At 35.9% G+C, this 15,591-nt stretch overlaps 3 protein-coding genes and 2 non-coding genes across 7 annotated transcripts; 3 read left to right on the forward strand and 2 right to left on the reverse strand.

Moving 5' to 3' along the window:
• Positions 1-144: 144 nt before the first annotated feature.
• Y55F3BR.16 lies at positions 145-231 on the reverse strand. The gene has a single exon (NR_052892.1). It is a non-coding gene; the product is annotated as an Unclassified non-coding RNA Y55F3BR.16 (non-coding RNA).
• Positions 149-220, forward strand: Y55F3BR.t1. The gene has a single exon. It is a non-coding gene; the product is annotated as a tRNA-Glu (tRNA).
• A 2,606-nt stretch (positions 232-2,837) lies between the features above and the next one.
• lgc-33 (Neurotransmitter-gated ion-channel ligand-binding domain-containing protein) lies at positions 2,838-6,212 on the forward strand. Of its 2 annotated transcripts, none has more exons than NM_001307532.3 (7): positions 2,838-2,972; positions 3,187-3,466; positions 3,739-4,096; positions 4,972-5,147; positions 5,197-5,383; positions 5,596-5,696; positions 6,062-6,212. In NM_001307532.3, exons 2-7 carry the CDS (start codon positions 3,221-3,223, stop codon positions 6,188-6,190), a joined length of 1,197 nt encoding a protein of 398 aa, NP_001294461.1. In that variant the 5' UTR covers positions 2,838-2,972; positions 3,187-3,220; the 3' UTR covers positions 6,191-6,212. The 2 variants fall into 2 exon arrangements, with proteins under 2 accessions (NP_001294461.1, NP_500000.3); NM_067599.4 differs by having other exon boundaries at positions 5,587-5,696; positions 6,062-6,210.
• A 396-nt stretch (positions 6,213-6,608) lies between these two features.
• Positions 6,609-12,102, reverse strand: lem-4 (Ankyrin repeat and LEM domain-containing protein 2 homolog). 2 transcript variants are annotated; one of them, NM_001028343.4, is made up of 6 exons: positions 11,973-12,102; positions 11,623-11,718; positions 11,329-11,574; positions 9,334-9,778; positions 7,216-8,004; positions 6,609-6,916 (listed from the first exon to the last, which is right to left on the reverse strand). In NM_001028343.4, the coding sequence occupies exons 1-6, from the start codon at positions 12,035-12,037 to the stop codon at positions 6,746-6,748; spliced, it is 1,812 nt and encodes a 603-aa protein (NP_001023514.1). In that variant the 5' UTR covers positions 12,038-12,102; the 3' UTR covers positions 6,609-6,745. The 2 variants fall into 2 exon arrangements, with proteins under 2 accessions (NP_001023514.1, NP_001023515.1); NM_001028344.4 differs by lacking the exon at positions 11,973-12,102.
• A 456-nt stretch (positions 12,103-12,558) lies between these two features.
• On the forward strand, positions 12,559-14,192 carry Y55F3BR.11 (Ground-like domain-containing protein). The gene is made up of 3 exons (NM_001047576.4): positions 12,559-13,155; positions 13,242-13,354; positions 14,002-14,192. Exons 1-3 carry the CDS (start codon positions 13,065-13,067, stop codon positions 14,173-14,175), a joined length of 378 nt encoding a protein of 125 aa, NP_001041041.2. The 5' UTR covers positions 12,559-13,064; the 3' UTR covers positions 14,176-14,192.
• The last annotated feature ends 1,399 nt before the right edge of the window (positions 14,193-15,591 follow it).

Consider the following 15,591-nt stretch of genomic DNA (forward strand, 5'->3'; position numbering starts at 1 on the left):
TTTTGAATTCCAAAATCTATAATTCTCAAATCGATTCTTTGAATAATAATATCAATGAAAAACACCTGAAAACTATATTTTTCCCATTCCCCTCACTCTCCTGCTCACACAAGCCTTATCTTCTCCCTTCCGACCTCCCGACGCCGGATCCCATGTGGTCTAGTGGTTAGGATTCGTGGTTTTCACCCACGCGGCCCGGGTTCGATTCCCGGCATGGGAAGTTTCTTTTTTGTCCGCTGCGCACGCAACTGGAAAGTACAACGCTCAAGAATTACCTTCCACGTCAGTAGGCATACAACTTGTACACATAATTGGCGTTATTTATGATTATTATTACTTTTTCTATTATATGATTTGTCGTCGGGATGTGTGTATTTTCATAAAATCCCTGTATTGACTCATCGCTGTTTTCCTCTTTTGCTTGAAAAAATTTTGAAAACTTGGTATTTGCCGAAAACCTTTCAACTAATTGCCTATGCTTAGGTGACGACATACACTACTAAACGGTGTATAAGTAGTATAAAAGAATAGTGTTTGGGTTTTGATATTTTCTTCGGAATCAAATGTTTCATATTTTTAATTCTTTATATGTGATCTACCAAAAAAAAAAGTTATTTTTCTCAGAAAGTAGTGTATAATTAGGAGGTGTATATGGTTTGTGAATATATAATTAGATTCTATTTTCAATTTTTTTTATTCTGAGAAATTCTTGAATGTTTGACTGGAATTTCCAAAAGTCTAGTCTAGTTGAGGTTTTTTTTTGCGAATTTGAAATTTTTTAAACTTGAATTTTCGGTATTGAACCTCATTTTGGCATTTATAACAAAAAATTCAAATTTTTGTGAAAAAAAAAACAAAATCTAATTTTTTTAAATAAAAGTTTTTCAGAATTCTTCAGGAGTGTTTCAATAAATCAGTGACCTAGTTTTTGCTCTCCTCCGTTCTAGGGCCATAAATGGTAGGCAGACGCGGTTTAGGGCCTCACGCCTGCCTGAAATCTACCCGCCTTCGCCTGCATTTTGGCTTAAGTTTTCAAATTTGGTTGGGTAGAGTCAATTTTTTTTTTGCTTTAAATGACGGAAAATAGGCCGAATATAACCAGTGAAAAAACTTTTTTTTAATCTAATTTTTTTATGATTTTTTCAATTTTTCAAAAATCGAAGAAATGGCCGTATTAAATTTGAATTCCCGCGCAAATGAGTGACGTCATTTTCGATATTTTGATTTTTGAAAAATTCAAAAAATCATTTAAAAAAATTTTAACAGTAATATTTCAAAGCAAAAAAAATTTGCCTCTACTCCACCTTTAAGTTCAGACAGGCAGGTATTTTAACGCCTACATGGAAGCCCTACCCCAGGGAAAACCTGTACAACTCCTTATACTCTCACTAAATGACTATATTTGCTCTTTTTTTCATTTTTATTCTCAATCTCAAGTACATCATTTGTATTCGTTGCTCTTCCGCCTCTACACATTTCCATTCCCCAATTGTCGAACGAATTGAAACACACACACAGACATATATCCGGTTCCAGTTCAGTTTCACATTCCTTTTCTCTTCGCAAAACGGCGCCCAGTACCTCATAATTAGAAGTTGAACTGTTTCTCAGGGCTATACTATTTCCAAAACACTAGATGTGAATTGAAACCTCAAACTATGAGTCAGCACACTTTTTTGAAAACGAACACTTTTTTTTTCGAAAAAAACAGGAAAGTTTAACTCGATGTTCGTGGCTATTTGAAGTGTTTCAGTACACTTGGATTATCTAGATTTATTATTATTATTATACATATGTTTTGTTGTTTTAATGACCTAAAAGTGTTGAATTTTCAGTATCACCTTTATAAGTTGCATACCTTCTAAGCTCAGTTCATAGTAAATTAGGATAATCTAGATTCATTGTGCATTTGTTTTTGTTTTAATGCCCTAGTATTGAGTACCTTACCATATTTCTGAATTCCGGTATCACCTTTATTAGTCATATTTTCTGGTACATTGATCAAATTTCCATTAATATATCCGTTTAAATTAAACGCGATACCCATTTTCCTCGTTAGGCTTAGGAATGGTGTTTTCTTAAGCCTGAAAGTGCACACGTTTTTATTTTATAAATTGAAAAATTAATTTTTAAAATGGCGGAGGTATAATACACAAGTACCTATTTTCTTTTAGTCTGAATGTATTATCCTGGCGTTAAATTTGTACAAGCTAGATATATAAAATAATATGTATACATATAATTCCTATTATCAATATGTCAGTTACCATTTAATTATTAAACTTTCTATATATGCATCGATATTTTAAATGTTTAACTTAAGCCCGTTTGGATAATACATATAGATTTATTATACATACAAAAAGGTGTGTTTATTTATACAATTTGTTTATTTATCTTGTTTTAATGGCATAGTCAATTTCAAGATATATAAAATAGATAATGAGCTTGCGATAAATATGAAAAAAGGACCGGTAACAGTCAATTAGTTAATCTATGTTATAAGCTATTTTGTTTTGAATCCCTTACGTTTCCAAAATTAAATATAGAGTCATGTGAACTTTTCGCAGCTTAGACATCAATTTCCAGCAGGCCTTGGTCATTTTTCCCTTAAATCTCGAATTCCACCTATCCTTTTCTCTTTCCTATTTTTTAAAATCTCCCCCGTCCCATACAATCAATCTAATATGAATCCATCTTTAAAAAATTGGCCAACGTCCTGTATAACTAATTTACCATTTTACTTTAGACATACTACACACTATTCACTTGTCCTAACTCGGTTCAATATGTTACATATCTTACATCACTTTTCTTCCCACAAATCTCAAATTTCCAGAGCGGGTGTATCTCCTTCAACTCCACCACCCACACCGTCTTTCGTCACCAACATATACTACGTGAATTTGCTGGTATCTAGACTTTTGGGGTATTTTTGCTGAAAGTCAACGAAGAATTTGCAACCTGAGGAGGTAAGTGTAATACATTTCTATAGTATTTGAAATTTTAAGTTATGGCTTTTTATAACGCTGCCGTAGAAAACGTAATAACGTAGTAACGTTAAAACCATTCTTGTATTAATACCTATAACGTTATTAATTCAATAATGTTATTATCAATATACGTTATTAAATTCCGTGTTATAGTTCTTATTAAACTTCTAAATCGTGTTATTCTGAATTCCAGACACCTTCACAATGCACGTGAGCTACCCATCGACATGGTCGCATCGAAAAAAATTGGAATGATGGCTTTTACTAAATTAGCATGTCTACTTCTACTTTTCTACCAATTTTCTCTAGTTTCAAGTATTTCGCAAAACGAGTTGAACGAGCTTTCTCGAAAATTCAAGTACTACCACTCGGCGGTGAGGCCCGCCGCACCGGATAACTTCGTGTCGGATAGGAATGGGACTTTCTTTAATATTCCAGTGGAGATTCATTTGTTGGCGACGAGGATTGTTAATGTAATAGGCTTTTCATCAATTTTTGCAAGATAGGGTCGATGGCAGGGCTGTGCGGCTGGCTGATTTTTTCGGCTGTCGGGGCCAGCCGACAGCCGCACTGCCCTGGTTGATGCACCATGTTCAGCGGTGGTGCATCGGGCCGAGGCCTAGGCTTACGTTTAGGCTTAGGCTTAGGTTTAGGCTAGGAATTAGGCTTAAGCTCAGGCTTAGCGTCAGTGGCGAGCGTTGTAGGCTTTAATTTAGTTTTCTCTTTAATAAAATGTATTTTCCAGAGAAACCTCTACCTCGAGGTGATAATAGTGATGACCTGGATAGACGAGCGTCTGCGGCTCCGCGAGCTCCAAGATCGATTCTCAATGCCGTCAGAATACCCGCCTTGGCATCCGTCTCTAGTCTTTGCACCGCCTGTAACCTCGAAATACACCACACTTGCTCCAACTTCTGGCACAGTGAACAGCTATAACACTATCAAAACTACTGTTGAATGTCAGACAAACGCCTGGAAGTACCCGTTCGAGAGCTTCACGTGCACGCTGTCCGTGGGCCCGGAGGGTGACGAGACGCTTACTGTAGCACAGTTTCACGACTTGAGAAGCCATACTCAGAAGTTGCTGACTAATGTGTTTTTGGGTATGATTTGGAATATTTCATGTAAAAATTCATAGTTGCAAAACTCACAGAGCTACAGATGCTTGAAGTTTTCAAGGCCTGCTGGGGAATAAGCTGACTTAAAACTACTGTAGCTTTGCTAGTTTCAGACCTATCAAAAAATTGTCAACAAGCAAAATGGATAAAATTCAATTTTGCATATTCTGTTAGTTGTTAAATTTTTATATCTTCAAAACTCGTGGAGCTTCAAGGGTTTTAAGTTAGCCTCGGAAACTTGTCTGTTGCCGCCCAAGTAGCCAACACTTCAAACCTATGTAGCTCTGCGAGTTTTAGAGCCATCAAAAAATCTTTCACTAACGAAATATACAAAATTAAATTTTACATCTTTTGTTAGTTGAACATTTTTTTATAGCTCAAAAGCTCGCGGAGCTACAAGGGCTGTAAGTGAGTCTCTACCCCCTAGTATCAATGATAGATGGAAATGCAGAGAGTGTAGAGTTCTCTCTTCGTCTGCGTCTCTACCTTCTTAGACTTTGTGTACCATGTATACAACTTACAGTATTCCAAAATTATATCATACCTCACTTAGCAGCCGACATATTACGGGCCTCTAATAGCTACATGAGGTTGAAATGCCATGGGAGCCTTCTCGGCTTTAAATAAATTGTAGCTCCACGAGTTTTAGAGATATCAAATCGTTTTTTATTATCAAAATATGCAAAATTAAATTTTACACATTACATCAGTAAACAGTTTTTTGATAGCTTAAAAACTCGCGGAGCTACACGGCTATAAAGCTAACTAACCAACCAATAATCCTATCAAACTTCTTCCAACTCCCCCTATACCCAAAATTTCAAGACAAATTCAAAAATTCTACTTACAATTTGCTTTAGGAGACTACCCGACCTGCAGTCTGGAATTTATCTTCAAGTCAGAATGGCCTCGCGCACTGCTCTCCTCATTCCTCCCTAGCATTCTAATAGTGTCCTCCGTCTTTTTCGCGCAGTGGAAACGGCGGAAAATTCAAATTTTGGTGTCCCTAGCGGCCATGGTTGGCATATTGATTATGGTGAGTTCTTGAAGGATCCTCCGGGTGCCAAAAATCGATATTTTTGCAGCTGTGCTCCCAGCGCCCGTACACCTCCACAACTCTAATGGATCTCTGGTTGTGTGCCAATTTTATTCATTCTGTATTTTTAGTTTTTGTCGATTTAACACTTCCGGCTCGCCGAGTTCGCTACACTTTAATGGTTCATGTCGATGAGGAAAAGAAGCAGGCGAATCCCGTGAAGATTATGACTAGTGGTAGGTTTTTTGGGTGTAGCTCCGCGAGTTTTGAATTCATCAAAAAGTTGTCAACTAATAAATTGTGCACAATTAAATTTCACACAATTTGTTAGTCGACAACATTTTGATAACTCTGGTCATCACAGAGTAATAAAAGTTTAAAGCTGGCAATTTACACTCTGTCAGCCTGCGTCTCTCCTCATCCCACACTATTTATTTAGCTGACACAGAACACAGCGGACCCTTGCGATATGTAAATCATGTTATCGATTATTTGATGAAGAAAGAACATAAGCCGAGGACGACGATAGTCACCGCATGTCCTGGACCGGTAGGTTTTATTGATTTATTACTATTCGGTTGAAAAATCGATAATTCTCAAAAATTCACAATTTTTCGTAATTTATAGTTTTAATGAAAAATTATTGATTTTTCCGGAACTTTGTGTTAAAAAAGTTCATGTCTTGATAAAATAGTCATGTTTTTTGAAAATTTATCGCTTTCTGAAAAAAATTATCGATTTTGATGGAAATTCATTGTTTTTTTTTTTGCAATTTTATTGATTTTCAGAAAATTATCGATTTTCACCAAACTTATTGATTTTTACCGGATGTTATCAATTTTCATAAAAATTGATTGATTTTATCACAAAAATTATCGATTTTTAACAAAAGTATCTCATTTTCCAATTTTCAGACGCCCATCCAACGCCAAATCACGACCGCCATGTTGGGAAATCGAAAACGGGCGGCCCTTTTCTGTATTTTCTTGTCCTATCTCACTTTTCTATTGATTTATGCAATTATTGTCATAGTTATCGATTGAAAATAAACATTTTCTGGATTTTTTGGAAAAATTTAATTTTGAACTTCTCTTTTCAGCTGGAAACTGTAAACTCCTTGAGATAGGAAGTTAAATAATGAATTTTCGAATCAATTTTTTCTGCAAAACTATCGATTTTTCTAGGAAATTATTGATTTTTCTTGGAAATTATCGATTTTTCTGCAAAATTATTGATTTTTCTTCCAAATTATCGATTTTTCTGCAAAATTATTGATTTTTCTTCCAAATTATCGATTTTTCTGCAAAATTATTGATTTTTCTTCCAAATTATCGATTTTTCTGCAAAATTATTGATTTTCTTCCAAATTATCGATTTTTCTACACAATTATTGATTTTCTAGGAAATTATTGATTTTTCTGCGAAAATTATTGATTTTTCTGCAAAATGATAGACTTTAATCTCAAGTTGTCAAAGTTTCATTCGGTATTTACAAGAATTTTTAATAAATTAAAAAAAAAAAGATCGATTTTCAGATATGTTTCAGTGGAAAAATGATTAAAAAAAGTGTGGGAAATGTCGTAAAACTATTAAAATTATTAAATTTTTCGCCTGGAATCGCATCGGGCCGGCGAATCGATCGGACGCCACGTGGATCTGTCATGAGCCGTCAATTTTCCCAGTTTCTGAACGTAGTCTTGAGTGAGCGGGAATTTGGAGATCAATTCAGATGAAATTTGAGCCAAAACTTCGAATAAGTCGTTGTCGATCTGGAAAAAATGTGATTTTATTGAGGAATTATCGATTTTTTCAGTTTTTCTTGAATTTTCAGGGAAATCGATATTTCAGAATTTTAAACAAAAATTGATTTTTTTTTTGTATTTTTGTCGATTTTTCTCGAAAATTATCGATTTTTCTAGGAAAAATTGATTTTCAGAAAATTTCCACTGAAGTTATCGACTTTTGCCCAAAATTTTTGAATTTTAAACAATTTCCACTCGCTTATACACGATTTTTAACGATTTTCCACTAAAATTATCAATTTTTATCGATTTTTCCCATTTCGAACCTTGCATGGCTCATCATCTGCCACAAAAGTCGGCGGCGGCGTTGTCGGCGGCGTCGCAAACGAATCCTCGCCTTCAGAATAATCAAAATTCGGCGAATTTGACCATTGCGGCGGCGGCGGCGGCGGCAACGGCGAAAAAATCGAAATCGCCGCAAATCGATCGGTGAGACTTCCGAGCGTGTCGTCCGGATCGTTTATCGATTTTTCAGCGGCGGCCGGAATTTCAGAGAATGTGTCGTAGAATATGTCATCGTCGTCTTCGTCGTCAGCGGAATCGGATCCGTCTGGGGTTAAATTTTCAGATATTTCCGCCGATTTTTCTCCATCCAAAATTCCAAAATCCAACTTTCTAGCGTGAATTCCTCGTCGAAATATCGATTTTTTCGTGGAAATTTCGGAAATCTCAGAATTTCTCAGATTTCCTCGCCGTTTTTCGCGTAAAAACGCTTCCAGCACGCCCAGTCCCTGCTCGGAGCCCAAATCGAGAAGCTCCATAGAGCCCAAGAAGTGCCAAGTCTCTCGCCACATGGCTTCTGATTGCTCGGCGAGCACACGGCCGACACGTTCCCATCCTTTATCGAAATCCGTTCGTTTCAGCTCTTTTCCCGCGGTTTGCCAGCTTTTTGCGAAATCTCGAGCTTCTCGCTCCGTGAAAAATGGTCCCGCCTGTGCTGACACGGTTACTGTAGCTGTGGTCGGCGAGGTACTGTAGGTAGCCGGCGGCTTCTGGGATACTGTAAGCTGTGTGGAGCCGGTTGTTGGATTTCGGTGCAGAAATACGTAGAAACCCTGAAAAAAATTGATTTAAAGTTTTTTTTTCGCATTAAAAAAAATAATGACCTAACTTTTTCGCAGGCCATGTAGGAAAAGTTAGGCCATCAATTTTTTTTCTCAAAAAAAGGTGTTTTCTTTGAATTTTTGGCGCAAAAAGATTGGTGGCCTAACTTTCTGTATTTTAGTGGCCTAGAAATTTTTAAAACACAAAAAATTTTGTAGACAAAATACTGCAAGACTCGCAATTTCTGACTTTTTTTCGGAAAAAAACATTGGCGGCCTAACTTTTTTCCTGGAGTTTCCTAGGCCATCATAGAAATACTTAGCCCACCAACTTTTTTTTCCGATTTTTTTGCACCCAAAAATTGGTGGCCTAGAAACTTTGAAAATCTAGAAAGTTCCATTTTCTTAATAAAAAATACTGGAAAATTGGGAATTTCTGAATTCTCTTTAGCGCAAAAAATTAATTGGTGGCCTAACTTTTTGTTCAGGTGGCCTAGAAATTTTGAAAATCCAAAAGTTCCATTTTTTGGATGAAAAATATTGCGAAAATGGAATATCTTTATTTTTGCGCAAAACATTAATGACCTAACTTGATATTCAGGTGGCCTAGAAATACGGAAATCTTTTCTAGGTCATCAGAAAAAAAGTTAGGCCACCAATTTTGTTGCAAAAATAGGGGTTTTTATTGAATTTTAACGAAAAATTCTAATTTTCCGGTAATTTTTCGAGTTTTTTTTCGATTTTTTTGCAGTAAAAAAACCTAGGCCACCAATTTTTGTTGCTCAAATCTTAGAAATTTTAACGAAAAAAAATTGGATTTTTCCGGTGGTTTTTTGCAGGATCAGGCTAGAAAACTTGATTTTTCACAATTTTCAGAAAAAAAATTGCATTTTTGGCTATTTTCACCACAAAAAAATTGGGTTTTTTCTCCTTTTTTCTCAAATTTTTCAGGAAAATTCGTAATTTCCCGCATTTTTACAGCAAAAAGAAACCTAGGCCACCAGAAAAAAGTTAGGCCATAATCTTATGTTCTAACTAAATTGGCGGTTTTTAGTCATAATTTTACGAAAATATCGAATTTTCCGCAATTTCTTCCCATAAAATTCCTAGGCCTCCTGAAGAAAAAGTTAGGCCACCATTTTTTTTTGTTACAAAAATTCGAATTTTTCGGTAATTTTTCGCTGTTTTTGTCATTTTTCAGTGAAAAATTCTAGGCCACCAATTTTTTTTTGTTGCAAAAATTGGAGTTTTTGATAAAATTTAAACGAAAAAATCGATTTTTCCGCAATTTTTCCCGTTTTTTCTCAATTTTTATCGCGGAAAATTGGTAATTTCCCGCACCTCAATAGCCAAATGAATATCCCGTTGCACCATATCCTTATCCTCTCCCGTATATCGTTCGCCGGCACAATCCAACGCGCTTTTTCCGGATTTGTTGAGCAGTGTCCTATCCGTCGCGGAATTTTCAGTCAAAACTCGAACAACGCCGATTTTTCCGAATTTCGAAGCAAAATGTAGTGGGGTATCCGAGTTTCCTTTGTCCGGCGTATTTAAATATGAATCCAGAATATTGATTTTTCGTAGCGTGACGTCATCGGCGCCGGTGCCGTACAGGCGAATCAGAAAATCGATATTTTGAATGAGTTCCAGAATTTTTGCGATTATTTCCGTTTGGCCGGCTTTGGCGGCAATGTGTAGAGCATTATAACGGAATCCTTCCATCACAATTGATGCCACGTCACCACCGGTATTCACGAGAAAACGTGGATTCGAATCGACGAGGCGTCTGCAAGAAAATCGATAATTTTCACTGCAACTTTTTCCTCACGAGGGACGAGGAAAAATGGTTTCTAGGCCATGGCCGAGAGGCCGACAAGTTTCAGCGGCCATTTATCTTGCTTTGTTTTCCGCCTGTTTTCTTTCGTTTTTCATCGATTTTTTTCGTTTTTTCTTAATAAAACTGATGAATAAATATTTTTTGCAGATGCTAAAACAATTTCCAAGTAAAAAAATCATGTATTCAGTGGGCAAGCAGCGGTGAAAGTGGTCAATGTAAAATGATGGATTACGGGAATACAAAACCTAAACTTTTTCTGAAACATGATACATATGATGCTTAAATGCTGAGACTACCTGATTTTCATAACGAGACCGCTGAAAAAGTTTTGAGATTTTCAAAATTCAACTTTTTGTGCGAAAATCTCGAATTTTTTTGCTGAAACTTGTCGGCCTCTCGGCCATGGCCTAGAAACCATTTTTCCTCGTCCCTCGTGAGGAAAAAGTTGCAGTGATTTTGGTGGAAATTAAGAAAAAAAAAAGGTTTTTTTTGGATTTTTCAAATGAAAATTTGAAAAAAATCGATAATTTCTGACCGGAATTACAGAAAATCGGCATTTTTGTAAAAATTCGGGAAAAATCGATTTTTTGAAGGATATTTGAGAAAAATTCATGAAAAGTGATAATTTTGTTGGAAATTCCGAAAAATCGAAAGTTTTGGTGAAAATTCGAGTAAAAATCGATTTTTTTTTGTAATTTTTTTAGGGGAAATCGATTTTCAAGAGAAATTTGGAAAAACACGATTATTTTAAGTAAAAATTCCAAAAATCTATTTTTGGTGAAAATTTGGTAAGAAATCAATCATTTTGTGAGAAATTTGAAAAAAATCGGTTTTTTAAATAATTTTTTAGGGGGAAATTCGAAAAAATTAATTTTTGTGGGATATTTAGTAAAAATTCCAAAAATTTGGGTGAAAATCAATATTTTTGTGAAAAATTTTGGAAAAAAGTCCGCTTTTTTTTTTTGGGGAAATTCGGGAAACCCCATTTTTTTGGGATTTTCTAGGAAAATTCGATAATTTTTGGTAAAAATTCCAAAAATTTTTTTTTTGGTAAAAATTTGATAAGCTATCGATTTTTTTTTGGGGAAATCCGGGAAAAATCTAGTTTTTGATAAAAATTCCAAAAAATTGATAATTTTTGTGAAAATTTGAGTGAAAATCGAATTTTTAAAGGATACTAGGGGGAAAATAAATTTTTAAAGAAATTCAAGGAAAAAAAAAAGGAAAATGATAGAAAAAATAGATAATTATGGTGAAAACTCGGATCAAAATCGATAACTTCTCGAAAAAGTCTGGTTTTTTTGGGAAAAATCCACCTTCTATGGGAAAATTTCGAGAAAAAGGCTTTTTTCCAGCAAAACTGCGGAAATATCCATCTTTTTGTACAGATTTTTCAATTTTTTCAGCTAAAAACTATAACAGTGCCGGATTTTTTTTTGTAATAAATCGAGAATTATATCTACTTTTCGCCAATTTTTCAAAAATTTCACAATCCTTACAAAAAATTCTCCATATCTCCTTTTTCCACATATTTCTTGAATTCATTCATTTGAATGCGATTTACACCGGAAAACGGTGAATTTGGCTCAGTTGGGGCGACGGGCGGCACGGTTTTCGGTGTCGTCGGCGCATCTCCGTACGCGAGAAAGTCCATCGCTTCTCGTGGCGTTCCGAATTTCTTAAAACGAGCCGACATGCTTTTTCCTTCGGCCGAGTTCACGAATTTCGCCACTTCCTTGACGCTTCTGTAAAAAAAATCGAAATTTTCAGCGAAAAATCGAGTAAAAACTCACTTATACAAGTCTCTGGGCGATTTTAGCATATCTTCCATGGAATATGCCACGTAGACCGGTCCCTCAGTCTCCTGCACCGGTGTATTTGACATTTTACTGCAAAAAAACAATTAAAAAATGAGAAAAATCGACGAAAATCCAATAAAAAACCGATAAAAACCGATATTTCCTCATTTAAAACACCCGCTGAAATACGCTAAACAACATGCAACCCGCAATATCGGAGCGTCGTTGTAGCGCTTTCTGTCTCCGTCTCTCACTTTCCTACACTCTCTCAGGGGGTAAACTTAAAATCGCTGAAAATCGATCGATTTTTTTGCAAAAAAATATATTAAATAATGTAAAGTCACCTGAAATTACTTCTGAAATATATTATAGCAAGAATTACAGCTAGAATTGCAGATTTTCGCCCCATAAACTCTTGAATAAGAGTTTGGTGAGAAAAGAAACAGAAAAAAGTGATGAGGCAACAAAAACAGCTCGAATTTCGCAACTATCACATGATTTTCGAATTTTTTCGAATAAATATTGCAATAGAGCGCAGTTTTATCTGCTAATTTGTGAAAACCTGGCGGATTTTCAGTCATTTTTTTACGAAAAATTTGAATTTTCAGCAAAAAAATCACTAGGCCACCTAAAGAAAAGTTAGGCCACCAATTTTTTTGTTGCAAATTTTTGCAAAACTTGAGGTTTTTGATGAAGTTTTTTACGAAAATTTCAAATTTTCAATTAACTTTTTCTAATTTCACGCGGTTTTCCCGCATTTTTGCAGCAAAATATTCCTAGGCCATCACAAAAAAATTAGGCCACCAATTTTTTGTTGCAAGACTTGAGGTTTTTGATGAAATTTTAACGAAAAATCCGAATTTTCAGTTAACTGTTTCTAATTTTTTGCGGTTTTTTCTAATTTTTCAGTAAAAATTTCTAGGCCACCAGAAAAAAGTTAGGCCACCAATTTTTAAATGCAAAACTTGGGGTTTATGATAAAATTTTCACGTGAAATTCAAATATTCTGGTAATTTTTCGCATTTTCTCGCATTTGTCAACAAAAAAATCCTAGGCCACCTAAACAAAAAGTTAGGCCACAAATTTTTTTGCTGCACAATTTGGGTTTTTGATGAAATTTTTACGAAAAATTCGAATTTTCAGTCAACTTTTCAAAAAAAAAACTACATTTTTGGTAATTTTCATCACAAAAAATCGGGGTTTTCGGAAACATGCACAGTAACATCCCAATTTTTCAGAAAATATCAATTTTTTCCAGATTTTTTCGCCGGATTCTCAACGAAGCGCGTTTGCATTCTCCCCGATTTTCGAAAAATCGTCACCATGTTCCTTATCACTTATCAGAAGAAAATGAATAATTAAAATGTTTCTTATCGGGGTGTCTAATTGACTCTTCGAGCACCTGACACAGTGTCACCAGATGCACCTGCCGGAAAATGCGCCGATTTTTGCTTCTGTTCCACGTATTTTTTGCGTTTTCACACAGTTTTCCTGTTAGAAATGATGATCGTGGAGTTTTGCCGAATAGTAAGTTTTTACTGGGAAACAATTATTTTTGATTTGAAACTAAAAAAAATCTGAGAAAAAACATTCTTTTCAAAGTTTTTTTTCAGTCGACGCTCTATTCTGTACAAATAAGGATTTAAGACAAGTAGTCTTCAATGCATTGCAAAATATTACAAATCCAAAGGCAATCGCCGTTGATCAAGTTCAGGCAGCTATTCAAGTGAGTTTTTTTCTTTTTTTTTCGCCGAAAAAATTCGAAAAACATTTTCTTATCTATTTTCTTACAAATTTTCGAGTTCTCGCAAATTTTTGTGTTAAACCTAACAATTTCAGTGTAAAATTTCATAGTTTCGGGATTAGCTTTGGCTTAGGCTTACAATTAGGCTAAGACTTATCCTTAGGATTAGTCTTAAGTTTAGGCTTAACCGTAGGGTTAGGCTTAAGCTTAGGTTTAAGCTTAGGATTAGGCGTCGGCTTAGGCTTGGCCTTAGAATCAGGCTTAGGTTTAGGCTTGAGCTTAGACGTAGGCTTATGAAATAAAAATATAGATTTTAATTTAGTTGTTTATACTAAAATCACCAAATGTTCCAATTCCAATAATTTCAAAACGACTTTCTGGAATCTTTTCATTTACATTCGAAAAAATAAAAACCGGAAAAAAAATTACAGAGTTTTAAAATTAAAGTGTTTGGAGCAGCCACGCGCTTCTGGCTTCCCACGAATTTTTGAATGTAAAAGTCTGCCGAACTAGGCCATTTGAGCTCGGCCATGGTCGTGGTAGATTAACGCCAAAAATGCATTGAGGAAGACCAGAAGCCCGTGAGCACCACCACCGACAAAATTTGCACTCAAAAGTATATATTCCAGACCGCCCTAATCCCGAATTTCGCGTCTTCCGGTGGCACATGGCTTGTCAGTGCCACGTCATATCATCGTGTAAATGGATATGTGGATGATCGGGCGACGAGTATGGACACGTTTTGTGCTGTTAATGATATTAACTTGAGTATGTATATTGTAATTATGAAAATCGATAAATGAATTTAGATTCTAAAAAAGAGTTATGACGGTTCAAAGATTACCTAAGATTAGTTAAACTTTGAAATTAACTTTGACCTATACAAGTTAATTATCTTGCGTTTCCAACAAAAATTATCGACTCGACTAATACCTTTAAATGAAGTGAAATTCCTGAGTACTCTTGCATAGTGATTTAGGACTTTTTCGTGAAACAATCGTAAGATCCCCTTCAATTTTGACCAATCCTCAATGTTTTTCCAGTACGATCGGAACAAAACCTCCAAAAAAAAGGCGTCCAAGGCGCGAACACTCTTGACACATTTCCCCGCCGCCGTATACTATTTGGTCAAGGAGCTTCGAAAAAGATGAAGAAGCTCGAACTGTTCAGTTTGTTTACCCATAAAGATATATATCCCTCTCGCCCGTTCCGATACTATTTGAGCACGTAATCGAGAAATAGTGTGGGATATTGAGAGTGTAAGGCGACGAGAGATCGGCTATTCACACTGGGGGACAGCAGGATCGTGTATTTCAGAAGTGGGTGGGAGATGAGATGAGGTAATTGAAAATGAGCCGCCGCCGCCGTAGCCGACCCCATTCAGTTTTAATTTCCCGTCTTTCTGCACTTTTTGATCTGACCGATTAAATAATTGATAATTTTTTAAATTTGAAACTAATAGTGTTAACATAAGTATATTCTTATCAACATTTTTGTTGTTCACAGCTTTTTTCTAGAGTTGCTCTGAAAAAAATTACAGCGGCCGGGCCGACACTTCGCAGGTTTCCAGTTTGGGCCAGCGAAGTGTCAGCCGCTGTCACTTTCAAAGCTTTAAAAACATTTTTGTAGTTAATAACGTTCTCTAGCTCACACCTGAAACGGCCTTTTGGGACGAGTCTGTCTGTGCCCGCAAAGTGTCGGCCGCTGTAACATTTTCCAAGGAACAGCTTTAAAAAACTGTCAACTGCAAAACTTTTAAATATATTATTATCTAAATTATTGTAGTTGACAATTCTTTTCTAGCTCCGCTATGAAAAAATTGCAGCGACCGACACCTCACTGGTTTCATTTGGGACGCTGCCTGTCTGGGCCAGCGATGTGTCGGCCGCTGTAACTCTCAAAACTGTTTAATATATAACACTATCTACATTTGTGTGGTTAAAAAATTTTCAAGCTCAGCCCTGAAAAAAGTTACAGTGGCCGACACTTCGTAGGTTTCTTTTGGGCCACTGCCCGGAAGGTGTCGGCCGCTGTAACATTTTCAAGTAAAGAGCTGGAAAAAAGTTGTTCACTGCATAACTGAATTTTTATAGTTGACAACTTTTCTATAGCTGGCTCCTGAAATGAGCGCCGCCGACACCTCACTGGTCTAGATTCCGGACCAGCCAGGTGAGCAAGTTTTTCTACAGAAAAATCAAAACTTCTTCTCACTTTCCACA

This window comes from Caenorhabditis elegans, chromosome IV (genome assembly GCF_000002985.6).
Source record: "Caenorhabditis elegans chromosome IV".
Taxonomy (NCBI): Eukaryota; Metazoa; Nematoda; class Chromadorea; order Rhabditida; family Rhabditidae; genus Caenorhabditis; species Caenorhabditis elegans.

Bases quoted from the DNA above. Each gene is read 5' to 3' on its own strand.
- lgc-33 (NM_067599.4), top strand. From the start codon at position 3,221: ATGGTCGCATCGAAAAAAATTGGAATGATGGCTTTTACTAAATTAGCA. The intron at 5,148-5,196 runs GTGAGTTCTTGA...ATATTTTTGCAG, and splicing joins TGGTTGGCATATTGATTATG to CTGTGCTCCCAGCGCCCGTA. The intron at 5,384-5,586 runs GTAGGTTTTTTG...CTATTTATTTAG, and splicing joins CGTGAAGATTATGACTAGTG to CTGACACAGAACACAGCGGA.
- lem-4 (NM_001028343.4), bottom strand. From the start codon at position 12,037: ATGGGGCGAAAATCTGCAATTCTAGCTGTAATTCTTGCTATAATATAT. The intron at 11,575-11,622 runs GTGAGTTTTTAC...TTTTTTTTACAG, and splicing joins TCGCCCAGAGACTTGTATAA to AAGCGTCAAGGAAGTGGCGA. The intron at 8,005-9,333 runs GTGCGGGAAATT...AATTTTTTTCAG, and splicing joins ATATTCATTTGGCTATTGAG to GGTTTCTACGTATTTCTGCA.
- Y55F3BR.11 (NM_001047576.4), top strand. From the start codon at position 13,065: ATGCGCCGATTTTTGCTTCTGTTCCACGTATTTTTTGCGTTTTCACAC. The intron at 13,156-13,241 runs GTAAGTTTTTAC...GTTTTTTTTCAG, and splicing joins TCGTGGAGTTTTGCCGAATA to TCGACGCTCTATTCTGTACA. The intron at 13,355-14,001 runs GTGAGTTTTTTT...TATATATTCCAG, and splicing joins AAGTTCAGGCAGCTATTCAA to ACCGCCCTAATCCCGAATTT.